Raw genomic sequence first — 27,717 nt, 5'->3', positions numbered from 1 at the left:
CCAGCTCCTACACCCTCCCTATTTCTGTAACCTCCTCCAGCCCTACATCCCTCCCTATTTCTGTAACCTCCTCCAGCCCTACATCCCTCCCTATCTCGGTAACCTCCTCCAGCCCCACACCCTCCCTATCTCTGTAACCTCCTCCAGCCCGACATCCCTCCCTATCTCTGTAACCTCCTCCAGCACTACACCCCTCCCTATCTCTGTAACCCCCTCCAGCCCTACACCCCTCACTATCTCTGTAACCTCCTCCAACCCTACACCCCTCCCTATCTCTCTAACCTCCTTCAGCCCCTACGACCCTCCCTATCTCTGTAACATCCTCCAGTCCTACAACCCTCTGAGATCCTAGAATAGGATCACAGAAGGAGGCCATTCGGCCCATCGAGTCCGCGCCGGCTCTGTCGAAGAGCAGTGCAGTCAGTCCCACTCTCCCCGCTCTTTCCCCATATCCCGGCAATTTTATCCTTCAGGTATTTATCCAATTCTCTTTTGAAGGTTACTATTGAATCTGTTCCACCGCCCATCAGGCAGTGCATTGCAGATCCTAACCGCTCATTGCATAAAAAAGGTTTCCCCTCATGTCTCCTCTTTTTTTTGCCGATCACCTTATATCTGTGCCCTCCCATTATCAACCTTTCAGCCAATGGAAACCGTTTCGCTTCATTTACTCTATAAAAACATAGAATCATAGAAACCTGCAGCGCAGAAGGAGGCCATTCCGGCCCATCGTGTCCGCGTTGGCCGACAAAGAGCCGCACGGCCCTCGGTCAGCAGCCCTGAAGGTTACATATAAACCTAGGAACAATGAACAATGGCGGAAAGGCAAAGAGCACCCGGCCCAACCAGTCCGCCCCACACAACTGCGACAGCGCTACACTGAAACATTCTACACTCCACCCCAACCGGAACCATGTGATCTCCTGGGAGAGGCAAAAACCAGACAAAAGTCCAGACCAATTGGAGAACAAAATCTGGGAAAGTTCCTCTCTGACCCATCCAGGCGATCGACACTAGTCCAGGCGATCACCCTGGCCGTATTCTATTCCCTGCAGTACTTACCATTATATCTGCTCCGTCCAACAAAAGGTCATCCAGTCTAATCCAAATTACCAGCTCTAGGTCTGTAACCCTGCAGGTTAGGGCACTTCAAGTGCCCATCCAACCATCTCTTAAAAGTGGTGAGGGTTTCTGCATCCACCACTCTTCCAGGCAGCGAGTTCCAGATCCCCACAACCCTCTGCGTAAAGAAGCCCCCCCTCAATTCCCCTCTAAACCTTCTACCAACCACCTTAAAACTATGCCCCCTCGTAATAGACCCCTCCACCAATGGAGATGGGCCCTATGTCCAGGCCCCTCAATATTTTGTACACCTTAATGAGGTCTCCTCTCAACTGCCTCTGCTCCAATGAGAACAAATCCAGCCTATCCAATCTCTCCTCATAACTAAGATTCTCCATTCCAGGCAACCTAGTAAATCTCCTCTGCACCCTCTCTAGTGCAATCATGTCCTTCCTATAATACGGCGACCAGAACTGCACGCAGTACTCCAGCTGTGGCCTAACCTAAGTATTATACAATTCAACCATAACGTCCCTGCTCTTATATTCTATATGCCAATAAAGGCAAGAATTCCGTATGCCTTCTTAACCACCTTATCCACCTGGCCTGCTACTTTCAGGGATCTGTGGACAATCTGTGGACTTTGCCTGCCAATCTTTGATTCCAATTTACCCAGGGGAGATCTGTTCTCAACCCACTGAAATTAGCTATTTTTATTCTAGATTGCACATTGTCCTTCTCTATAAGTGTAGAGTTAAAGTCTCCCAATATAAGAAATAGGAACAGGAGTAGGCCATTCGCCCCCTCGAGCCTGTTCCGCCATTCAGTAAGATCATGGCTGATCTTAACACTCTATAGTTCTTGCACCGATAAGTGACTTATTTGCAAATCTGCACCTCCACATCCTTTACACAATCTGGAGGCCTATAAAATACACCAACTAGCAAAATAGCTCCTTTATTGTTTCTCAACTCTAGCCAAATAGTTTCTGTCTTTGATCCCTCAAGGACATTCTTTCTAACACTGTAATATTTTCAGTAATCAAAACTGCTTCACCTTCTCCTATTTTCCCTTCCCTATCTTTCCTGAATACCTTGTACCCAGGAATATTTAACATCCAATTTTCCCTTTTTTTGAGCCAGGTCTCAGTTATCCCCATTGCATCATATTCCCACGTTGCTATTTGTGCCTGCAGCTCATCAACCGAATTAACCTCAGATAAGAACATAAACATAAGAATTAGGAACAGGAGTAGGCCACATGGTCCTCGAGCCTGCTCCTCCATTTAATAAGATCATGGCTGATCAGATCTTGGGCTCAGCTCCACTTCCCTCCCCGCTCCCCATAACCCTTTACTTCCTTATCGCTCAAAAATCTGTCCATCTCTGTCTTAAATATATTCAATGACCCAACCTCCATAGCTCTCTGGGGCAGAGAATTCCATAGATTTACGACCCTCTGAGAGAAATTCCTCCTCATCTCAATTCTTAAATGGGCGACCCTTTATTCTGAAACTATGCCCCCTAGTTCTAGATTCCCCCACGAGGGGAAGTATCCTCTCTGCATCGACCTTGTCGAGCCCCCTCATTATTTTACATGTTTCAATAAGATCACCTTTCATTCTTCTGAACTCCAATGTGTATAGGCCCAACCTACTCAACCTATCTTCATAAGTCAACCCCCTTATCTCCGAATCAGCCTAGTGAACCTTCTCTGAACTGCCTCCAATGCAAGTATATCCTACCTTTTAATACGGAGACCAAAACTGTACGCAGTACTCTAGGTGTGGCCTCACCAATACCCTGTACATTTTGTGATCAGCCATGATCTTATTGAATGGTGGTGCAGGCTCGAAGGGCCAAATGGCCTACTCCTGCACCTATTTTCTATGTTTCTATGTAGCAGGATTTCTCTGCTTTTATACTCCATCCTCCTTGCAATAAAGGACATCATTCCATTTGCCTTCCTCATTATTTGCTGTACTTGCATACTAACTGTTTGTGTTTCATGCACAAAGTCCTCCAGCTCCCTCTGTACTGCAGCATTTTGTAATTTGCTCTTTGATTTTTCCTGTGAAAATGGACAACTTCACACTTTCCCACATTTTACTCCATCTGCCAAATGTTTGCCCACTCACTTAGCCTGTCTACATCCCTTTGCAGATTTTTTGTGTCCTCCTCACATCTTGCTTTCCCACCCATCTTTGTGTCATCAGCAAATTTGGCTACATTACACTCAGTCTCTTCATGCAAGTCATTAATATAGATTGTAAATAGTTGGGGCCCAGCACCGATCCCTGCGGCACCCCACTGGTTACTGTTTGCCAACTTGAAAATGACCCCTTTTCCCCGACTCTCTGTTTTCTGTTAGTTAGCCAATCCTCTCTCCATGCTAATATATTACCCTCAACCCCATGAGCTCTTATCTTGTGCAGTAACCTTTTATGTGGCACCTTATCGAATGCCTTCTGGAAGTCCAAATGCACCACATCTACTGATCGCCCCCTTATCCACCCTGCTCATTACATCCTCAAAGAACTCCAGCAAATTTGTCAAACATGATTTCCCTTTCATAAAACCATGCAGACTCTGCTTGGTTGAATCATGCTTTTCCAAATGTCCTGCTACTGCTTCCTTAATAATGGACTCCAGCATTTTCCCAACAACAGATGTTAGCAGCATTACAATCACCTGGGACCACTCCAGAATCCAGGGAATTTTGGTAAATTACAACCAATGCATCCACTATCCCTGCAGCTACTTCTTTTAAGACCCTAGGATGCAGGCCATCAGGTTCAGGGAACTTGTCCATCTTTAGTCCCATTATTTTACTGAGTACTGTTATTTTAAGTTCATCCCTGCCGCAGGGATCAGTGCTGGATCCTCAACTATTTACAATCTATTTTAATGACTTGGATGAAGGGACCGAGTGTAATGTCGCCAAGTTTGCTGATGATACAAAGATGGGTGGGAAAGCAAATTGTGAGGAGGACACAAAAAATCTGCAAAGGGATATAGACAGGCTAAGTGAGTGGGCAAAAATTTGGCAGATGGAGTATAATGTGGGAAAGTGTGAAGTTATCCACTTTGGCAGAAATAATAGAAAAGCAAATTACTATTTAACTGGGGAAAAATTGCAAAGTGCTTCAGTACAGATGGACCTGGGGGCCCTTGTATATGAAACACAAAAAGTTAGTATGCAGGTACAGCAAGTAATCTGGAAGGCAAGTGGAATGTTGGCCTTTATTGCAAGGGGGATAGAGTATAAAAGCAGAGAAGTCCTGCTACAACTGTACAGGGTATTGGTGAGGCCACACCTGGAGTACTGCGTACAGTTTTGGTCTCCGTATTTAAGGAAGGATATACTTGAATTGGAGGCTGTTCAGAGAAGGTTCACTCGGTTGATTCCTGAGATCAGGGGATTGACTTATGAAGATAGTTTGAGTAGGTTGGGCCTCTACACATTGGAGTTCATAAGAATGAGAGGTGATCTTATTGAAACATATAAGATAATGAGGGGTCTCGACAAGGTGGATGCAGAGAGGATATTTCCACTCAGAGGGGAAACTAGAACAAGGGGGCATAGTCTCTAAGGGGCCACCCATTTAAAACTGAGCTGAGGAGGAATTTCTTCTCAGAAGGTTGTAAATCTGTGGAATTTACTACCCCAGAGAGCTGTAGAGGCTGGGTCATTGAATATATTTAAGGCAGAGATAGACAGCTTTTTGAGCGATAAGGGAGAAAAGGATAATGGGGAGCTGAGTCCATGATCGGATAAGCCATCAGCTTATTGAATGGCGGAGCAGGCTCGAGGGGCCAAACGGCCGACTCCTGCTCCTATTTCTTAAATTTCTTATGTTTGTTATGATCACTCTTTCCTAGAGGATCCTTTATTATGAGACTTATTACACAGTACCTGTACCAGATCCAAGATAGCCTGATCCCTTGTTGGTTCCACAACGTTCTGTTCAAGGAAACCATCTCGGATACACTCTATGAATTCTTCCTCAAGGCTACCGTGGCCAATTTGATTTGACCAATCAATGTGAAGATTAAAATCGCCCATGCTTATTGCCGTACCTTTCTTACAAGCCTCCATTATTTTTTGATTTATATTCAGTTCAACAGTGTGGCTACTGTTAGGGGGGCCTATAGACTACGCCCACCAGTGACTTCTTCCCCTTATTATTTCTTATCTCCACCCAAACTGATTCTACATCTTGATCTTCTGAGTCAATATCATTCCTCACTACTGCACTGATCCCATCCTTTATAAACCGAGCTACCCCACCTCCTTTTCCTTTCTGTCTATCCGACCAAATCGTCAAATACCCCTGAATATTCATTTCCCTGCCTTGGTCACCTTGTAACCACGTCTCTGTAATGGCTGTCAGATCATATCACATTTATATCTACTTGTACCGTCAACTCATCTATCTTGTTACGAATGTTGAGGAGCTTTTAAATTTATTCTTTTTACCATTTTTCCTGCTTTGACCCCACTCTCTGATACACTCTTATTTTTGTACATTTTGTCCCTTCCTGTCACGCTCTGGTTATCATTTCCCCCTTCGCTACCCTGCTCTATTGCCTTCTCCTTGCTCTTTGACTTTTTAAATTTCCGCTCACCTGAACCCTCCCCTCCTCCCCCCCCACTATTTAGTTTAAAGCCCTTTCTGCAGCCCTAGTTATTCAATTTGCCAGGGCACTGGTCCCAGCACGGTCTAAGTGGAGCCCGTCCCAGTGGAACAGCTCCCTCTTACCCCAGTACTGGTAGCAGTGCCCCACGAACCAAAACCCATTTCTCCCACACCAGTCTTTGAGCCACGTGTTGAACTCTCTGATCTTATTGACCCGATGCCAATTTGCTTGTGGCTCAGGTAGTAATACAGAGATTATTACCTTTTGTGGTTCTGCTTTTCACTTTAGCTCCCTCAGCAGAATCTCTTTCTTTGTCCTATCTTTGTCATTGGTACCTGGTGGACCACGACAACTGGATCTTCCCCTCCCACTCCAAGTTCCTCTCCAGCCCAGAGGAGGCGTCCTTAACCCTGGCACCAGGCAGGCAACACAGCCTTCGGGACTCACACTCTCGGCTGCAGAGAACGGTATCTATGCCCCTAAATTTACTGCCCTCTCCCGCTAACCTTTCTTTTTACTCCCCCCACTTGAATGGCCACCTGTACCACGGTGCTGTGGTCAGTTTGCTCATCCTCCCCGTAGTCCCTGCTCTCGTCCACACAGGGAGCAAGAGCCTCGAACCTGTTAGACAAGAGCAAGGGCTGAGGTTCCTCCAATGTTAATTTGTGGGTCCCCATACCTGCCTCACTTGTAGTCACACCCTCCTGTCCCTGACCACGGACCGAAGTTGAATTAATTGATTTAAGGGGTGTGACTGCTTCCTGGAACACAGCGTCCAGGTAACTCTTCCCCCTCCCCGATGTATCGCAGTGTTTGAAGCTCGGACTGCAGCTCATCAACACGGAGCCGACGTTCCTCGAGGTGCAGACACCTACTGTAGATGTGGTCACCGTGGACCTCAATGGGGTCCACCAGCTCCCACATGTTGCAGCAGTAACAACTCGCCTGTCCCGCCATCGCTAATGTATTTAGTTAATTAAGTTTTGAATGTTTAGTTTTTAATCCCGGCTCTTAATTTAAACCAATGCCCAAGGAAAGAGAGAAATACTGACCAACCAATCACTTCCCTGCTTTCCTGGGACGTCACACTTTCAATCTTTTTACTTCTTGCCCTCCCGGGTCAGTTGCTCCAATTCTGGCTCGCTCTTTTAATCTCCTGCTCCCGGTCTGCTCTCCCGTGGTTATGTTATCTCTGTGCTCTTCCAATTCTGGCCTCTTGCACATCCTGATTTTAATCACTCCACCCTTGGCAGCCGTGCCTTCAGCTGCTGAAGCACAAGCACTGGAATTCCCTCCCTAAACCTCACCACCTCTCTGCCCCTCGCTTCTCTTTTTAAGACGGTCCTCGAAACCTACCTGTTTGATCAAGCTTTTGGTCATCTGTCCTAATATTTCCTGACGTGGTTGACTGACAAATTTTGTTTGAACATAAGATAGGAGCAGGAGTAGGCCGTTCGGCCCCTCGAGCCCTCTGGGGCAGAGAATTCCAAAGATTCACAACCCTCTGAGTGAAGAAATTCCTCCTCATCTCTGTCCTAAATGGCCGACCCCTTATTCTGAGACTGTGACCCCTGGTTCTAGACTCCCCAGCCAGGGGAAACATCCTCCCTGCATCTACATCACACTTATGTGCATTTCAACGGCCTTGTGTCTGCGCATTTCGGCAGTCTGTTTATCTACTCCTGATTTCAATTACTATCCTTCTCACTGCTTACTCCATTTCTGAGTTTGCTGCCATCTGCATACTTTGAAATGATGCCCAGTCTCCTCAAGTCCAGGTCAGTGGAATATATCAAAAGAGCAGTGGTCCCAGTACCGACTCCTGGGGAACCCCACTGTATACCTCCCTCCAGTCCGATAAACAACTGTTCACCACTACTCTCTGTTTCCTGTCACTGAGCCAATTTATTATCCATGCTGACACTGTCCCTTTTATTCCATGGGCTTCAACTTTGCTGCAAACCGATTATGTGGCACTTTATCGAACGCCTTTTCAAAGCCTTTGCACACAACCACAACCTCACCACCTTCATCAACTCCGTTACATCATCAGAGAACTCAGTCAAGTTAGTCGGGCAGGATTTGCCTTTAACAAATCCGTGCTGGCTGTCATTTATTAACCCATTTTTTGCCAAGCTTAATTTTGTAGATAATGTGGATAAATGTGAGGTTATCCACTTTGGTGGTAAAAACAGGAAGGCAGAATATTATCTGAATGGTGACAGATTAGGAAAAGGGGAGGTGCAACGAGACCTGGGTGTCATGGTACATCAGTCATTGAAGGTTGGAATGCAGGTACAGCAGGCGGTGAAGAAGGCAAATGGCATGTTGGCCTTCATAGCGAGGGGATTTGAGTATAGGAGCAGGGAAATCTTACTGCAGTTGTTCAGGGCCTTGGTGAGCCCCACCTGGAATATTGTGTTCAGTTTTTGTCTCCTAATCTGAGGAAGGACATTCTTGCTATTGAGGGAGTGCAACGAAGGTTCACCAGACTGATTACCGGGATGGCGGGACTGACTTATGAGGAGAGACTGGATCAACTGGGTCTGTATTCACTGGAGTTTAGAAGGATGAGAGGGGATCTCATATAAACATATAAAATTCTGACGGGACTGGACAGGTTAGATGCGGGAAGAATGTTCCCGATGTTGGGGAAGTCCAGAACCAGGGGACATAGTCTTAGGATAAGGGGTAAGCCATTTAGGACTGAGATAAGGAGAAACTTCATCACTCAGAGAATTGTGAACCTGTGGAATTCTCTACCACAGAAAGTTGTTGAGGCCAGTCTGTTAGATATATTCAAAAGGGAGTTAGATATGGCCCTTACGGCTAAAGGGATCAAGGGTATGGAGAGGAAGCAAGAAAGGGGTACTGAGGGAATGAACAGCCATGATCATATCGAATGGCGGTGCAGGCTCGAAGGGCCGAATGGCCTACTCCTGCACCTATTTTCTATGTTTCGATGTCTCGGATTATTGTCTGTAAAAGTTTCCCCACGTGCTGTTGGGCTGACTGCCCTGTTGTTTCCGGGTTAATCCCCCTTCCCGGTTTTTGAAGAGTGTTGTAACATTTGCAATCCTCCAGTCCTCTGTCCTGACCCCGAGAGTCACCTTCTCCTTTAACACTCACACACTGAGCCCGAGAGTCACCATCTCCTTTAACACTCACACACTGAGCCCGAGAGTCACCTTCTCCTTTAACACTCACACACTGAGCCCGAGAGCCACCTTCTCCTTTAACACTCACACACTGAGCCCGAGAGTCACCATCTCCTTTAACACTCACACACTGAGACCGAGAGTCACCTTCTCCTTTAACACTCACACACTGAGCCCGAGAGTCACCATCTCCTTTAACACTCACACACTGAGCCCGAGAGTCACCATCTCCTTTAACACTCACACACTGAGCCCGAGAGTCACCATCTCCTTTAACACTCATACACTGAGCCCGAGAGTCACCTCCTTTAACACTCACACACTGAACCCGAGAGTCACCATCTCCTTTAACACTCACACACTGAGCTCGAGAGTCACCTTCTCCTTTAACACTCACACACTGAGCCCGAGAGCCACCTTCTCCTTTAACACTCACACACTGAGCCCGAGAGTCACCATCTCCTTTAACACTCACACACTGAGCCCGAGAGCCACCTTCTCCTTTAACACTCACACACTGAGCCCGAGAGTCACCATCTCCTTTAACACTCACACACTGAGCCCGAGAGTCACCATCTCCTTTAACACTCATACACTGAGCCCGAGAGTCACCTCCTTTAACACTCACACACTGAACCCGAGAGTCACCATCTCCTTTAACACTCACACACTGAGCTCGAGAGTCACCTTCTCCTTTAACACTCACACACTGAGCCCGAGAGCCACCTTCTCCTTTAACACTCACACACTGAGCCCGAGAGTCACCATCTCCTTTAACACTCACACACTGAGCCCGAGAGTCACCTTCTGACTCGGTATCGTGTGTGATTTAACCCTTCACTATCCAGCACGGCCTGTTATTGCTGAGTGAATCGCTGATTTTATTCTGGGTTTGTTGTTCCCGCAGGTGATTGCGATTGTAATGGATGTTTTTACTGACATCGATCTGTTTGATGAGGTACTGGAGGCAGCGAGCCACGGGATACCTGTCTACCTTCTCTTGGATGAATTCTTCTCTCACCACTTTCTGGAAATGGTCAAGAAATGCCGCGTGAATCTGAGCCGTATACACGTAAGAGCCCGTTATCTTTAGCCTGGTCTATCACGGAGTTACGGCGGGGCTGGTTTTAAAGATTGGGGGAACCGGGAGTACTGGGTGAGACACAGACCTCGTGCCTCTGGGATGCTCAGATACAGCTCACACTGATGGGACAATGCCTTTTTTCTGTCTGTGAACCGTAAGGTGTGAAATGGGTATGTGCAATCTGAGCACATATCCTCATAAACAGGGACAGGCGGAACCAGTCAACACTCGAGTCCAAAGGTTGTGGGTTCAGCTCCCACTGCTCGATAGGTTGGGAATCTAGGCCGACTCTCCAGTGCAGTACGAATGGCTGTGCTGGCTTGGGGTATTGAAGATTCCATTGAACCCTTCTTCACTGGGAGAGTTCACCTGGCCAACATTTCCCCCCCCACCCCCAACCCAAACCGCTGCGAAGGAATAGCCGCTCGTGCATCTGATTGCTGTGTCATAGGCGGTCCCTCGAGTCGAGGATGACTTGCTTCCACATCAAAAAGTTCACAGGTGTTTTAATGAAGGACCTAGTATTCCAGGTCCCGAACTACATCCTGAAAGGGTGGAAGATGCCTGTGCGTGGATTTTTTTAACGTGGGGTGACCGTTGCACACCAGCCACCACACGGGCTTGACAGAGCGAGGTCTTGGTCCAGTGCCAGGGGTAAACCAGGGCGACTGGAGACCTGCTCTGCTGCACGGACCTAGTGCACATATCGCAATGTGGGCTGGGCCCGTGCTGCCTCTGGTGTGTATGGGAGCTTCCGCTGCAAACGTTACTTGCTGCATTTGCCTCCGGAACAACAGTGAGGGGTTTGTAAACAATGCATCGTGCATGGAATGTGCTGGGTAAGTTCGCAGTTGTGAGACAGCACTATATAAACACTGACCATTCTTTAACATTATTAGTAACAGGAGTCTTTCCCTGCGCAGTTTGTGTCCCTGAATTCGGTGCTATCCCTTGTCCCTTTGTATCCTTCAATTTGTAACATATAAGGAACAACGCCCCCCCTCCCCAATCCTAAACAAGTACAGGCTCCTCTTACTGAATAAGCGTCAGGAACTATCAAACGGCTTGGATTCAGGGAGAGGAGATTGAAATCAGTGAAAGCAAGTCAGGGTAGATACAAGTCTACAAAGAATAGGTGGGATATTAAAGGGTACGGGGAGTGAGGGGAGAGTGGGATTAGACTGGTTGGGATATTAAAGGGTACGGGGAGTGAGGGGAGAGTGGGATTAGACTGGGTGGGATATTAAAGGGTGAGGGGAGAGTGGGATTAGACTGGGTGGAATATTAAAGGGTACGGGGAGTGATGGGGGAGAGTGGGATTAGACTGGGTGGGATATTAAAGGGTGTGGGGAGAGTGGGATTAGACTGGGTGGGATATTAAAGGGTACGGGGAGTGAGGGGGGAGAGTGGGATTAGACTGGGTGGGATATTAAAGGGTGAGGGGAGAGTGGGATTAGACTGGGTGGAATATTAAAGGGTACGGGGAGTGAGGGGGGAGAGTGGGATTAGACTGGGTGGGATATTAAAGGGTGAGGGGAGAGTGGGATTAGACTGGGTGGACTATTAAAGAGTACGGGGAGTGATGGGGGAGAGTGGGATTAGACTGGGTGGGATATTAAAGGGTGTGGGGAGTGAGGGGAGAGTGGGATTAGACTGGGTGGGATATTAAAGCGTGAGGGGAGAGGGGCATTAGACTGGTTGGGATATTAAAGGGTACGGGGAGTGAAGGGGAGAGTGGGATTAGACTGGGTGGTACATTAAAGGGTACGGGGAGTGAGGGGGGTGAGTGGGATTAGACTGGGTGGGATATTAAAGGGTGTGGGGAGTGAGGGGAGAGTGGGATTAGACTGGGTGGGATATTAAAGCGTGAGGGGAGAGGGGCATTAGACTGGTTGGGATATTAAAGGGTACGGGGAGTGAAGGGGAGAGTGGGATTAGACTGGGTGGTACATTAAAGGGTACGGGGAGTGAGGGGGGTGAGTGGAATTAGACTGGGTGGGATATTAAAGGGTGTGGGGAGTGAGGGGAGAGTGGGATTAGACTGGGTGATTTGTGGAGAAAAACACCAGGCAACTTTAATGGAAGAAATGGTTCTATAATCAGCTGTTTCAGCTCTGTAACCCCTGCGATCATGCACACCACATTGTGTATATCCAGTAGAACCAGCAGTAATGTGACCGATGGAGTATAATGTGGGGAAATGTCAGGCTATTCACTTTGGTAGAAAGAATAGAAACACAGAATATTTTTTAATTAGTGAGAAACTTTTAAATGTTAGCTGCTTTGGTAGGAAAAATAAAAAAGCAAATTATTATTGAAATGGGGAGAGGTTAATAAATGCTGCGGTACAGAGGGATTTGGGTGTATTTGTGCGAGGAACACAGAAAGCGAGCATGCAGGTACAGCAAACAATAAGGAAGGCAAATGGGATGTTGTCCTTTTATTGCCAGGGGGTTGGAGTATAAGAGTACTGAAGTCTTGCTACAATTGTTCAGGGCTCTGGTGAGACCACACCTGGAGTACTGTGTACAGTTTGGTCTCCTTTCTAAGGAAGGATATACTTACCACACTCGACCAGCTCTGCTGGGCGGGCCACATTGTCCACATGCCCGACACGAGACTCCCAAAGCAAGCGCTCTACTCGGAACTCCTTCACGGAAACGAGCCAAAGGTGGGCAGAGGAAACGTTTCAAGGACACCCTCAAAGCCTCCCTGATAAAGTGCGACATCCCCACTGACACCTGGGAGTCCCTGGCCAAAGACCGCCCTAAGTGGAGGAAGTGCATCCGGGAGAGTGCTGAGCACCTCGAGTCTCGTCGCCGAGAGCATGCAGAAACCAAGCGCAGTCAGCGGAAGGAGCGTGCGGCAAACCAGTCCCACCCTCCCTTACCCTCAATGACAGTGACAGGGACTGTGGTTCTCGTATTGGACTGTACCGTCACCTGAGGATTCATTTTTAGAGTGGAAACAAGTCTTCCTGTGAGGGGGACACTAAGAGGCTGCAGGGTGACTTGGACAGGTTAGGTGAGTGGGCAAATGCATGGCAGATGTAGCATAATGTGGATAAATGTGAGGTTATCCACTTTGGGGGCAAAAACACGAAGGCAGAATATTATCTGAATGGCGGCAGATTATGAAAAGGGGAGGTGCAGCGAGACCTGGGTGTCATGGTACATCAGTCATTGAAAGTTGGCATGCAGGTACAGCAGGCGGTGTTGAAGACAAATGGTATGTTGGCCTTCATAGCTAGGGGATTTGAGTATAGGAGCAGGGAGGTCTTACTGCAGTTGTACACGGTCTTAGTGAGACCTCACCTGGAATATTGTGTTCAGTTTTGGTCTTCTAATCTGAGGAAGGACGTTCTTGCTATTGAGGGAGTGCAGCGAAGGTTCACCAGACTGATTCCTGGGATGGCTGGACTCTCATATGAAGAGAGACTGGATCAACTGGGCCTTTATTCACTGGAGTTTAGAAGGATGAGAGGGGATCTCATAGAAACGTATAAGATTCTGATGGAACTGGACAGGTTAGATGCGGGAAGAATGTTCCCGATGTTGGGGAAGTCCAGAACCAGGGGACGTAGTCTTAGGATAAGGGGTAGGCCGTTTAGGACTGAGATGAGGAGAAACTTCTTCACTCAGAGAGTTGTTAACCTGTGGAATTCCCTGCCACAGAGAGTTATTGATGCCAGTTCATAGGATATATTCAAGAGGGAGTTAGATATGGCTCTTACGGCTAAGGGGATCAAGGGGTATGGAGAGAAAGCAGGAATGGGGTACTGAGGGAATGATCAGCCATGATCTTATTGAATGGTGGTGCAGGCTCGAAGGGCCAAATGGCCTACTCCTGCACCTATTTTCTATGTTTCTTCGATTCCGAGGACTGCCTATGATGATACTTGCCTTGGAGGTGGTACAATAGATTGATTCCTGGGATGAGAGGGTTGTCTTATGAGGCGAGATTGTGTAGAATGGGCCTATACTCTTTGGAGTTTAGAAGGATGAGAGGTGATCTCATTGAAACATACCAGATTCTGAGGGGGATTGACAGGGTAGATGCTGAGAGGTTGTTTCTCCTGGCTGCAGAGTCTAGAACTAGGGTCACAGTCTCAGGATAAGGGGTCAGCCATTTAAGACTGAGATGAGGAGGAATTTCTTCACTCAGGGGCTGTGGATGCTGAGTCTCTGAATATATTCAAGGCTGAGATCGATAGATTTTTAGAGTCAGGGGGGATTTTTGGAGTTTCGGAGAATCCCGGGATATGGAGATTGGGGGAAAGTGGAGTTGAGGTCAATGATCAGCCAGGATCTCATTAAATGGCGGAGCAGGCTCGAGGGGCCGTATGGCCGACTCCTGCTCCTATTTCTTATCTTCTTATCTTCTTAACCCCTGTACACCTGGACCTTACTGTCCTGGCTACATATTCCAGGTGAAAAATGCTTCAAACCACAGAAAGAGGTTAGAGATTCAACGGAAATTCTGGGAGGGGTGACGGAAATCAGCCAACGTGGTTGATTTAAAGGAAGAAAGGAAGATGACAAGGTTTCAGGGAGAGGATTCTGGAGAATGAACCGAAGTAGCTGCCAATGGTGCAGTGATGGGTAAGAGCTACACGAGAGGCCAGAGCCAGAGAGAGCTTGGTGTGTTGCAGGAGGAGCTGATCGGGCTGGGCAGTGAGGTGGAGCGATTTAAACACCATGAGGAGAATTGCAAGTTTGAGGCATTGCTGGGTCTTGTGCAGTCTGGGAACTCCCGGGTATATCAGTTACCCAAAAATGGTGCAGTTTAAGGTTCAGCTTATCATGGGAAAGAGAATCATAGAATCATCATGATCATCACCATCACAGGCAGTCCCTCGGAATCGAGGAAGACTTGCTTCCACTCTTAAAATGAGTCCTCAGGAGACTGAACAGTCCAATACGAGAGCCACAGTCCCTGTCACAGGTGGGACAGACAGTCGTTGAGGGAAGGGGAGGGTGGGACTGGTTTGCCGCACGCTCTTTCCGCTGTCTGCTCTTGATTTCTGCATGCTCTCGGTGATGAGACTCGAGGTGCTCAGTGCCCTCCCGGATGCACTTCCTCCACTTACGGCGGTCTTTAGCCAGGGACTCCCACATGTCGGTGGGGATGTTGCACTTTATCAGGGAGGCTTTGAGGGTGTCCTTGTAACGTTTCCTCGACCCACCTTTGGCGCGTTTGCCATGAAGAAGTTCCGAGTCGAGCGCTTGCTTTGGGAGTCTCGTGTTAGCCATGCGGACAATGTGACCTGCCCAGTGGAGCTGATCGAGTGTGGTCAGTGCTTCAATGCTGGGGATGATACAGCACAGGGGGCCATCAGCCTGTGCCAGCTCTTTGAAAAAATTATCCAATGAGTCCCATTCCCCCCGCTCTTTCCCGAAAGTCCTACAAATTTCTCCTTTTCAAATAGCCAATTCCCTTTAGAAAGTTACTATTGATCTGCTTCTACCGCCCTTTTAGGCAGCACGTTCCTGATCACAACAACTCGCTGCGTAAAACACTTCTCCTCATCTCCCCTCGGGATCTTTTGCCAAACACCTTAAATCTGTGTCCTCTGGTTACTGATCCTCCTGCCAGTGGAAACAGTCTTTCCTTATTTACTCTATCTATGAATCCCGAGGCCCGGATGAAATGTATCGCAGAGAAGCCAAAGAGGAAATGGCAGAGGCTCTGACCATAATTTTCCAATCCCCAGGCGACAGGTGTAGTGACAGAGGATTGGAGGACTAATAATGTACTTTTGTTTAAAAAGGGAGAAAGGGATAGACCGAATAAATCTAAGCCAGTCAGCCCACAGGATCTAGGGCAAAGTGGCAAGTTGGATCCAAAATTGGCTCGGAGGCAGGAAGCAAAGGGTAATGGTGATGGATGTTTTTGTGACTGGAAGGCTGTATCCAGTGGGGTTTCACAGGGCTGTGCTAGGTCCATAGAAACATAGAAAGTAGGTGCAGGAGTAGGTCATTCAGCCCTTCGAACCTGCTCCACTATTCAATATGATCATGGCTGATCATGCAACTTCAGTACCCCATTCCTGCTTTCTCTCCACACCCCTGATCCCTTTAGCCATAAGGGCCATATCTAACTCCCTTTTGAATATATCTAACAACTTTCTGTGGTAGAGAATTCCACAGGTTCACAATTCTCTGAGTGAAGAAGTTTCTCCTCATCTAAATGGCTTACCCCTTACCCTTAGACTGTGACCCCTGGTTCTAGACTTCCCCAACATCGGGAACATTCTTCCTGCAATCCCGTCAGAATTTTATATATTTCTATGAGATCCCCTCTCATTCTTCTAAATTCCACTGAGTATAAGCCTAGCCGATCCAGTCTTTCTTCATATATCAGTCCTGCCATCCCTGGAATCAGTCTGGTGAACCTTCGCTGCACTCCCTCAATAGCAAGAACGTCCTTCCTCAGATTGAAAGACCACAACTCAACACAATATTCCAGGTGAGGCCTTACCAAGGCCCTGTACAACTGCAGTAAGACCTCCCTGCTCCTATATTCAAATCCTCTCGCTATGAAGGCCAACATGCCATTTGCCTTCTTCACCGCCTGCTGTACCTGCATGCCACCTGTCAATGACTGATGTACCATGACACCCAGATCTCATGGCACCTCCCCTTTTCCTAATCTGTCACCATCCAGATAATATTCTGCCTTCCTGTATTTGCCACCAAAGTGGATAACCTCACATTTATCTACATTATACTGCATCTGCCATGCATTTGCCCACTCACCTAACCTGTCCAAGCCACTCTGCAGCCTCTTAGCATCCTCCTCACAGCTCACACTGCCACCCAGCTTAGTGCCATCTGCGAACTTGGAGATATTACATTCAATTCCTTCATCTAAATCATTAATATATATTGTAAATAGCTGGGGTCCCAGCACTGAGCCCTGCAGCATCCCACTAGTCACTGCCTGCCATTCTGAAAAGAACCCGTTTATTCCTACTCTTTGCTTCCTGTCTAACAACCAGTTCTCTATCCACGTCAATACATTACCCCCAATATCATGTGCTTTAATTTTGCACACTAATCTCTTGTGTGGGACCTTGTCAAAAGCCTTTTGAAAGTCCAAATACACCACATCCACTGGTTCTCCCTTGTCCACTCTGCTAGTTACATCCTCAAAAAATTCTAGAAGATTTGTCAAGCATGATTTCCCTTTCATAAATCCATGCTGACTTGGACCGATCCTGTCACTGCTTTCCAAATGCGCTGCTATTACATCTTTAATAATTGATTCCAACATTTTCCCCACTACCGATGTCAGGCTAACCGGTCTATAATTCCCTGTTTTCTCTCTCCCTCCTTTTTTAAAAAGTGGTGTTACATTAGCTACCCTCCAATCCATAGGAACTGATCCAGAGTCGATAGACTGTTAGAAAACGATCACCAATGCATTCACTATTTCCAGGATCACTTCCTTAAGTACTCTGGGATGCAGACTATCAGGCCCCAGGGATTTTTCGGCCTTCAATCCCATCAATTTCCCTAACACAATTTCCTGACTAATAAGGATTTCCTTCAGTTCCTCCTTCTCACTAGACCCTCAGTCCCCTAGTATTTCCGGAAGGTTATTTGTGTCTTCCTTCGTGAAGACAGAACCAAAGTATTTGTTCAATTGGTCTGCCATTTCTTTGTTCCCCATTATAAATTCACCTGAATCCGACTGCAAGGGACCTACATTTGTCTTCACTAATCTTTTTCTCTTCACATATCTATCGAAGCTTTTGCAGTCAGTTTTTATGTTCCCTGCAAGCTTATTCAGTCGTTGAAGGTTGGCATGCAGGTACAACAGGCGGTTAAGAAAGCAAATGGCATGTTGGCCTTCATAGCGAAGGGATTTGAGTACAGGGACAGGGAGGTGTTGCTACAGTTGTACAGGGCCTTGGTGAGGCCACACCTGGAGTATTGTGTACAGTTTTGGTCTCCTAACCTGAGAAAGGACATTCTTGCTATTGAGGGAGTGCAGCGAAGGTTCACCAGACTGATTCCCGGGATGGCGGGACTGACCTATCAAGAAAGACTGGATCAACTGGGCTTGTATTCACTGGAGTTCAGAAGAATGAGAGGAGACCTCATAGAAACGTTTAAAATTCTGATGGGTTTAGACAGGTTAGATGCAGGAAGAATGTTCCCAATGTTGGGGAAGTCCAGAACCAGGGGTCACAGTCTAAGGATAAGGGGTAAGCCATTTAGGACCGAGATGAGGAGAAACTTCTTCACCCAGAGAGTGGTGAACCTGTGGAATTCTCTACCACAGAAAGTAGTTGAGGCCAATTCACTAAATATATTCAAAAACGAGTTAGATGAAGTCCTTACTACTCGGGGGATCAAGGGGTATGGAGAGAAAGCAGGAAAGGGGTACTGAGGGAATGATCAGCCATGATCTTATCGAATGGTGGTGCAGGCTCGAAGGGCCGAATGGCCTACTCCTGCACCTATTTTCTATGTTTCTATGTATACTGCTGTTTGGTGGCCTGTACACAACTCCCACTAGCGTTTTCTTCCCTTTGGTGTTCCGCAGCTCTACCCATAAAAATTCCACATCATCCAAGCTAATGTCCTTCCTTGCTATTGCGTTAATCTCCTCTTTAATCAGCAACGCGACCCCATCTCCTTTTCCTTTCTGTCTATCCTTCCTGAATATTGAATACCCCTGGATGGTGAGTTCCCAGCCTTGGTGAACCTGGAGCCATGTCTCCGTAATCCCAATTACATCATATTCGTTAACAGCTATCTGCGCAATTAACTATTCCACCTTATTACGAATGCTCCTCGCATTGAGACACAGAGCCTTCAGGCTTGTTTTTTTAACACGCTTTGTCCTTTTAGAATTATGTTGTAATGTGGCCCTTTTTGATTGTTGCCTTAGGTTTCTCTGCCCTCCACTTTTCCTTATCTCCTTTCTATCTTTTGCTTCTGCCCCCATTTTAATTCCCTCTGTCTCCCTGCATAGATTCCCATCCCCCTGCCATATTAGTTTAACCCCTCCCCAACAACACTAGCAAACACTCCCCCTCGGACATTAGTTCCGGTCCTGCTGAGATGCAGACCGTCCGGTTTGTCCTGGTCCCACCTCCCCCAGAACCAGTTCCAATGTCCCAGGAATTTGAATCCCTCCCTCTTGTACCATTCCTCAAGCCACGTATTCATCTTAACTATCCTGCTATTTCTACCCTGACTAGCACGTGGCACTGGTAGCAATCCTGAGATTACTATCTTTGAGGTCCTACTTTTTAATTTAACTCCTAGCTCCCTAAATTCAGCTTGTATGACCTCATCCCGTTTTTTACCTATATCGATGGTACCTATATGCAACACGACAATTGGCTGTTCACCCTCCCCCTCCTGAATGCCCTGCAATCGCTCCGAGACATCCTTGACCCTTGCACCAGGGAGGCAACATACCATCCTGGAGTCTTGATTGCAGCCGCAGAAACGCCAATCTATTCCCCTTACAATTGAATCCCCTATCACTATCGCTCTCCCACTCTTTTTCCTGCCCTCCTGTGCAGCAGAGCCAGCCACGGTGCCATGAACTTGGCTGCTGCTGCCTTCTCCTGATGAGTCATCCCCTCAACAGTATCCAAAACGGTGTATCTGTTTTGGAGGGAGATGACCGCAAGGGACCCCTGCACTGCCTTCCTTCCACTGCTTTGCCTGATAGTCACCCATCCCCTATCTGCCTTTGTAACCTTTATCTGCGGTGTGACCAGCTCACTAAACGTGCTATTCACGACATCCTCAGCATCGCGGATGCTCTAGAGTGAATCCAGGCGCAGCTCCCGTGCCGCAATGCGGTCTGTCAGGAGCTGCAGGCGGATGCACTTCCTGCACATGTAGTTGTCAAGGACACTGGAAGCGTCCCTGACTTCCCACATAGCTCGATCGTCGACCTTCCGCCGCTCACAACTGCTGTTTCGACTGCCCGAACCCCTGGCCTTTTACAGGCCTCGATCCTCGACCTTCCGCTGTGCCCGACTGCTCCCAACTGTCACTTGCTTCTTGTGGTATATATCAATGACTTTGACTTGAACGTTGGGGGTATGATTAAGAAGTTTGCAGATGACACTAAAATAGGCTGTGTGGTTGACAATGAAGAAGAACAAAGGGATCTTGGACGGGAAAGAGTGCAGAGGAGATTTACAAGAATGTTGCCTGGACTGGAGAATTTTAGATATTAGGAAAGATTGAAGATGCCGGGTCTGATTGGAACAGAGGCTAGGGGAGAACTTATTGAGGTATATAAAATTATGAGGGGCCTGGATAGAGTGGATAGGAAGGACCTGTTTCCTTTGGCAGAGGGGTCAACAACCAGGGGACATAGATTTAAAGTAATTGCGGGGAGGTTTAGAGGGGATTTGAGGAGAAATGTCTTCACCCAGAGGGTGGTGGGGGTCTGGAACTCACGGCCTGAAAGTGTGGTAGAGGCAGAAACCCTCACCACATTTAACAAGTACTTGGATGTGCACCTGAAGTGCCGTAACATGCAGGGCTACAGACCCAGAGCTGGAAAGTGGGATTAGGCTGGGTAGCTCTTGGTCGGCCGGCACGGACACGATGGGCCGAATGGCCTCCTTCCGTGCTGTAAATTTCTATGATTGTAACCCAGGGGTCTCTCTCTCTCTCTCTCTCTCCCTGTGCCTGCTGAACAATTTCATCAATTGTTTATAGCCTCTCCTCAGTCGTCCTACCATAAAGCATCACCGCATTGCGACGTGAATACGACAAGCATTAGAAAGATAGATGATGGGATGGTCTCAGAAACTGCACTTGTCAGCACTAAAGGGAATTAGTGTCGAATCAGTGAAATGTCTGCATCTCCCAGGAGATCACATGGACCCCTTTAAAGCCTGACACACTCCCAGGGACCCCCTGTAAATACTGACACACTCCCGAGGACACTCTGTAAATACAGGCACACTCCTGGAGAAGTCCCTCGAAATACTGACACATTCCCGGGGATGCCCTTGAAAGACTGACACACTCCCGAGGACGCCCTGTAAATACTGACACACTCCTGGGGACCCACTGTAAATGCTGACACACTCCCGGGGAACCCCTGTAAATACTGACACACTCCTGGGGACCCCCTATAATTACTGACACACTCCCGGGGACCCCCTGTAAAGACTGACACACTCCTGGGGACCCCCTGTAAAGACTGACACACTCCCGAGGACATCCTGTAAATACCGACACACTCCCAAGGACATCCTATAAATACTGACACACTCCCGGGGACCCCCTGTAAATACTGACACACTCCCGGGGAACCTCTGTAAATACTGACACACTCCCGAGGACATCCTGTAAATACCGACACACACCCGAGGACACCCTGTAAATACAGGCACACTCCTGGAGAAGTCCCTGTAAATACTGACACACTCCCGGGGACACCCTGTAAATACTGACACACACCCGGGGACCCCTGTAAATACTGACAAACTCCCGGGGACGCCCTCTAAATACTGACACACTCCCGGGGACGCCCTCTAAATACTGACGCACTCCCGAGGACATCCTGTAAATACCGACACACTCCCGAGGACACCCTGTAAATACAGGCACACTCCTGGAGAAGTCCCTCTAAATACTGACACACTCCCTTGGACCCCTGTAAATACTGACACACTCCTGGGGACGCCCTGTAAATACTGACACACTCCCGCGGAGGCCCTGTAAATACTGACACTCTCCTGGGGACCCACTGTAAATGCTGACACACTCCCGGGGAACCCCTGTAAATACTGACACACTCCCAGGGAACCTCTGTAAATACTGACACACTCCCAGGGACCCCTGTAAATACTGACACACTCCTGGGGACGCCCTGTAAATACTGACACAATCCCAGGGACCCCCTGTAAATACTGACATTCTCCTGGGGAGGCCCTGTAAATACTGACACACTCCCGGGGACGCCCTGTAAATACTGACATTCTCCTGGGGACCCACTGTAAATGCTGACACACTCCCGGGGAACCCCTGTAAATACTGACACACTCCCGGGGAACCTCTGTAAATACTGACACACTCCTGAGGACACCATGTAAATACAGGCACACTCCTGGAGAAGTCCCTCTAAATACTGACACACTCCCGGGGACGCGCTGTAAATACTGACACACTCCCGGGGACCCCCTGTACATACTGACACACTGCCGGGGAGCCCCTGTACATACTGACACACTGCCGGGGACGCCCTGTAAATACTGACACACTCCTGGGGACCCACTGTAAATGCTGACACACTCCCGGGGACCCCTGTAAATACTGACACACTCCCGGGGACCCCTGTAAATACTGACACATTCCCAGGGACCCCCTGTAAATACTGACACACTCCCGGGGACCCCCTGTAAATACTGACACACTCCCGGGGACCCCCTGTAAATACCGACACACTCCCGAGGACACCCTGTAAATACAGGCACACTCCTGGAGAAGTCCCTGTAAATACTGACACACTCCCGGGGATGCCCTGTAAATACTGACACACACCCGGGGACACCTGTAAATACTGACAAACTCCCGGGTACGCCCTCTAAATACTGACACACTCCCGAGGACATCCTGTAAATACCGACACACTCCCGAGGACACCCTGTAAATAGAGGCACACTCCTGGAGAAGTCCCTCTAAATACTGACACACTCCCAGGGACCCCTGTAAATACTGACACACTCCTGGGGACGCCCTGTAAATACTGACACACTCCCGGGGAGGCCCTGTAAATACTGACACACTCCCGGGGACGCCCTGTAAATACTGACATTCTCCTGGGGACCCACTGTAAATGCTGACACACTCCCGGGGAACCCCTGTAAATACTGACACACTCCCGGGGAACCTCTGTAAATACTGACACACTCCCGGGGAACCTCTGTAAATACTGACACACTCCTGAGGACACCCTGTAAATACAGGCACACTCCTGGAGAAGTCCCTCTAAATACTGACACACTCCCAGGGACGCCCTCTAAATATTGACACACTCCCGAGGACCCCTGTAAATACTGACACACTCCCGGGGACCCCCTGTAAATACTGACACACTCCCGGGGACCCCTGTAAATACTGACACACTCCCGGGGACCCCTTGTAAATACTGACACACTCCCGGGGATCCCCTGTAAATACAGGCACACTCGTGGAGAAGTCCCTCTAAATACTGACACACTCCCGAGGACATGCTGTAAATACCGAAACACTCCCGAGGACACCCTGTAAATACAGGCACACTCCTGGAGAAGTCCCTGTAAATACTGACACACTCCCGGGGACGCCTGTAAATACTGACACACTCCCGGGGACGCCCTGTAAATACTGACACACTCCCGGGGACCCCCTGTACATACTGACACACTGCCGGGGAGCCCCTGTACATACTCCCACACTGCCGGGGACGCCCTGTAAATACTGACACACTCCTGGGGACCCACTGTAAATGCTGACACACTCCCGGGGACCCCTGTAAATACTGACACATTCCCGGGGACCTTCTGTAAATACTGACACACTCCCGGGGACCCCCTGTAAATACTGACACACTCCCGGGGACCCCCTGTAAATACAGACACACTACCGGGGACCCCCTGTAAATACTGACACCCTCCCAGGGACCCCCTGTAAATACCGACATACTCCCGAGGACATCCTGTAAATACCGACACACTCCTGAGGACACCCTGTAAATACAGGCACACTCCTGGAGAAGTCCCTCTAAATACTGACACACTCCCGGGGACGCCCTCTAAATACTGACACACTCCCGAGGACCCCTGTAAATACTGACACACTCCCGGGGACCCCCTGTAAATACAGGCACACTCGTGGAGAAGTCCTTCTAAATACTGACACACTCCCGGGGACGCCCTCTAAATACTGACACACTCCCGAGGACATCCTGTAAATATCGACACACTCCCGAGGACACCTTGTAAATACAGGCACACTCCTGGAGAAGTCCCTGTAAATACTGACACACTCCCAGGGACGCCTGTAAATACTGACACACTCCCGGGGATGCCCTGTAAATACTGACACACTCCCGGGGACCCCCTGTACATACTGACACACTGCCGGGGACCCCCTGTAAATACTGACACACTCCCGGGGACCCCCTGAAATACCGACACACTCCCGAGAACACCCTGTAAATACAGGCACACTCCTGGAGAAGTCCCTCTAAATACTGACACACTCCCAGGGACCCCTGTAAATACTGACACACTCCTGGGGACGCCCTGTAAATACTGACACACTCCCGGGGAGGCCCTGTAAATACTGACACACTCCCGGGGAACCTCTGTAAATACTGACACACTCCCAGGGACCCCTGTAAATACTGACACACTCCTGGGGACGCCCTGTAAATACTGACACACTCCCGGGGAGGCCCTGTAAATACTGACACACTCCCGGGGACGCCCTGTAAATACTGACACTCTCCTGGGGACCCACTGTAAATGCTGACACACTCCCGGGGAACCCCTGTAAATACTGACACACTCCCGGGGAACCTCTGTAAATACTGACACACTCCTGAGGAAACCCTGTAAATACAGGCACACTCCTGGAGAAGTCCCTCTAAATACTGACACACTCCCGGGGATGCCCTCTAAATACTGACACACTCCCGAGGACCCCTGTAAATACTGACACACTCCCGGGGACCCCCTGTAAATACTGACACACTCCCTGGGACCCCTGTAAATACTGACACACTCCCGGGGACCCCCTGTAAATACAGGCACACTCGTGGAGAAGTCCCTGTAAATACTGACACACTCCCGGGGACGCCCTCTAAATATTGACACACTCCCGAGGACATCCTGTAAATACCGACACACTCCCGAGGACACCCTGTAAATACAGGCACACTCCTGGGGACCACCTATAAATACTGACACTCCTGGGGGCCCTCTGTAAATACTGACACACTCCCGGGACGCCCTGTAAATAGTGACACATTCCCAGAGAATCCCCGTAAATACTGACACACTCCTGGGGACCCACTCTAAATACTGACACACTCCCGGGACGCCCTGTAAATACTGACACACTCCCGGGGACCCCCTGTAAATACTGATACACTCCCCGGGTACGCCCTGTAAATACTGACAAACTCCCGGGGAACCTCTGTAAGTACTGACACACTCCCTGGGACCCCCTGTAAATGCTGACACACTCCCGGTGACCCCCTCTAAATACTGACACACTCCCGGGGACACCCGGTACATACTGACACACTCCCGGGGACCCTCTGTAAATACTGACACACTCCCCGGGGACACCCTGTAAATACTGACACACTCCCGGGGACCCCCTGTAAATACTGACACACTCCCATGAAATCCCTGCAAATACTGACACACTCCCTGGGGCACCCTGTACATACTGACACACTCCCGGGGAGTCCCTGTACATACTGACACACTCCCGGGGAGTCCCTGTACATACTGACACACTCCCGGGGACCCCCTGTAAATACTGACACACTCCCGGGGACCCCCTGTAAATACTGACACACTCCCAGGGAGTCCCTGTAAATACTGACACATTCCCGGGGAGTCCCTGTAAATACTGACACACACCTGGGGAACCACTGCAAATACTGACACGCTCCCTGGGGACCCTCTGTACATACTGAGACATTCACGGGGATACCCTGTAAATACTGATAAACTCTTGGGGACCTGCAGTAAATACTGAACACACTCCCGGGGACCCTTTTAAATACTGACACACTCCCGGGGACCCACTGTAAATACTGACACACACCTGCGGACCCCTTCTACATACTGACACACTCTGAGGACCCACTGTAAATACTGATGCAGTCCCCAGGGACCCCCTGTAAATACTGACACACTCCCGGGGACCCCCTGTAAATACTGACACACTCCCCGGCGACCCCCTGTAAATACTGACACACTCCCCGGGGACTCCCTGTAAATACTGACACACACTCCCGGGGACCCCCTGTAAATACTGACACACTTCTGGGGACCCACTGCAAATACTGACACACTCCTGGGGACCCACTGCAAATACTGACACACTCCTGGGGACCCACTGCAAATACTGACAGACTCCCTGGGGACCCTCTGTAAATACTGACACACTCATGGGGACCACCTATAATTACTGACACACTCCCGGGGGCCCCCTGTAAATAATGACACACTCCTGGGGACCCCCTATAATTATTGACACACTCAAAGGGTACGCCAGTAAATACTGACACACTCCTGGGGACCTCCTGTAAATACTGACACACTCCCGGGGACCCCCTGTAAAAACTGACACATTCCCAGAGAATCCCCGTAAATACTGACACACTCCGGGGACCCACTCTAAATACTAACACACTCCCGGGGACCCCCTGTAAATACTGACACACTCCCGGGGACCCCCTGTAAATACTGACACACTCCCCGGCGACCCCCTGTAAATACTGACACACTCCCCGGGGACTCCCTGTAAATACTGACACACTCCCGGGGACCCCATGTAAATACTGACACACTTCTGGGGACCCCCTGTAAATACTGACACACTCCTGGGGACCCCCTGTAAATACTGACACACTCCAGGGGGCCCCCTGTAAATACTGACACACAGCCGGGGACCCCCTGTACATACTGACACACTCCCGGGGACCCCCTGTAAATACTGACAGACTCCCGGGGACCCTCTGTAAATACTGACACACTCCCCGGGGACACCCTGTAAATACTGACACACTCCCGGGGACCCCCTGTAAATACTGACACACTCCCGTGAAATCCCTGCAAATACTGACACACTCCCTGGGGCACCCTGTACATACTGACACACTCCCGGGGACCCCCTGTAAATACTGACACACTCCCGGGGACCCTCTGTACATACTGACACACTCCCGGGGACCCCCTGTAAATACTGACACACTCCCGGGGACCCCCTGTAAATACTGACACACTCCCAGGGAGTCCCTGTAAATACTGACACATTCCCGGGGAGTCCCTGTAAATACTGACACACACCTGGGGAACCACTGCAAATACTGACACGCTCTTTGGGGACCCTCTGTACATACTGAGACATTCACGGGGATACCCTGTAAATACTGATAAACTCTTGGGGACCTGCAGTAAATACTGAACACACTCCCGGGGACCCTTTTAAATACTGACACACTCCCGGGGACCCACTGTAAATACTGACGTACTCCCAGGGACCCCCTGTTAATATTGACACACTCCCCGGGGACCCCGTGTAAATGCTGACACACACCTGCGGACCCCTTCTACATACTGACAAACTCTGAGGACCCACTGTAAATACTGATGCAGTCCCCAGGGACCCCCTGTAAATACGGACACACTCCCGGGGACCCCCTGTAAATACTGACACACTCCCCGGCGACCCCCTGTAAATACTGACACACTCCCCGGGGACTCCCTGTAAATACTGACACACTCCCGGGGACCCCCTGTAAATACTGACACACTTCTGGGGACCCCCTGTAAATACTGACACACTTCTGGGGACCCACTGCAAATACTGACACACTCCTGGGGACCCACTGCAAATACTGACAGACTCCCTGGGGACCCTCTGTAAATACTGACACACTCATGGGGACCACCTATAATTACTGACACACTCCCGGGGGCCCCCTGTAAATAATGACACACTCCTGGGGACCCCCTGTAAATACTGACACACTGCCGGGGACTCCCTGTAAATAC

At 49.1% G+C, this 27,717-nt stretch overlaps 1 protein-coding gene across 3 annotated transcripts in view; it reads left to right on the top strand.

The window, feature by feature from the left end:
• fam83hb (family with sequence similarity 83 member Hb) overlaps positions 1-27,717 on the top strand; it is an 80,103-nt gene that overhangs the window by 13,755 nt on the left and 38,631 nt on the right. For all 3 annotated transcript variants that reach the window (XM_070880142.1, XM_070880140.1, XM_070880141.1), the window contains exon 3: positions 9,768-9,932. In XM_070880142.1, coding sequence (XP_070736243.1) covers positions 9,768-9,932 — 165 coding nt within the window. The remainder of the gene's footprint in view (positions 1-9,767; positions 9,933-27,717) is intronic.

The sequence above is a fragment of the Pristiophorus japonicus genome, chromosome 5 (genome assembly GCF_044704955.1).
Source record: "Pristiophorus japonicus isolate sPriJap1 chromosome 5, sPriJap1.hap1, whole genome shotgun sequence".
Lineage (NCBI taxonomy): Eukaryota > Metazoa > Chordata > Chondrichthyes > Pristiophoridae > Pristiophorus > Pristiophorus japonicus.
This window is presented reverse-complemented; position numbering and strand designations above follow the sequence as displayed.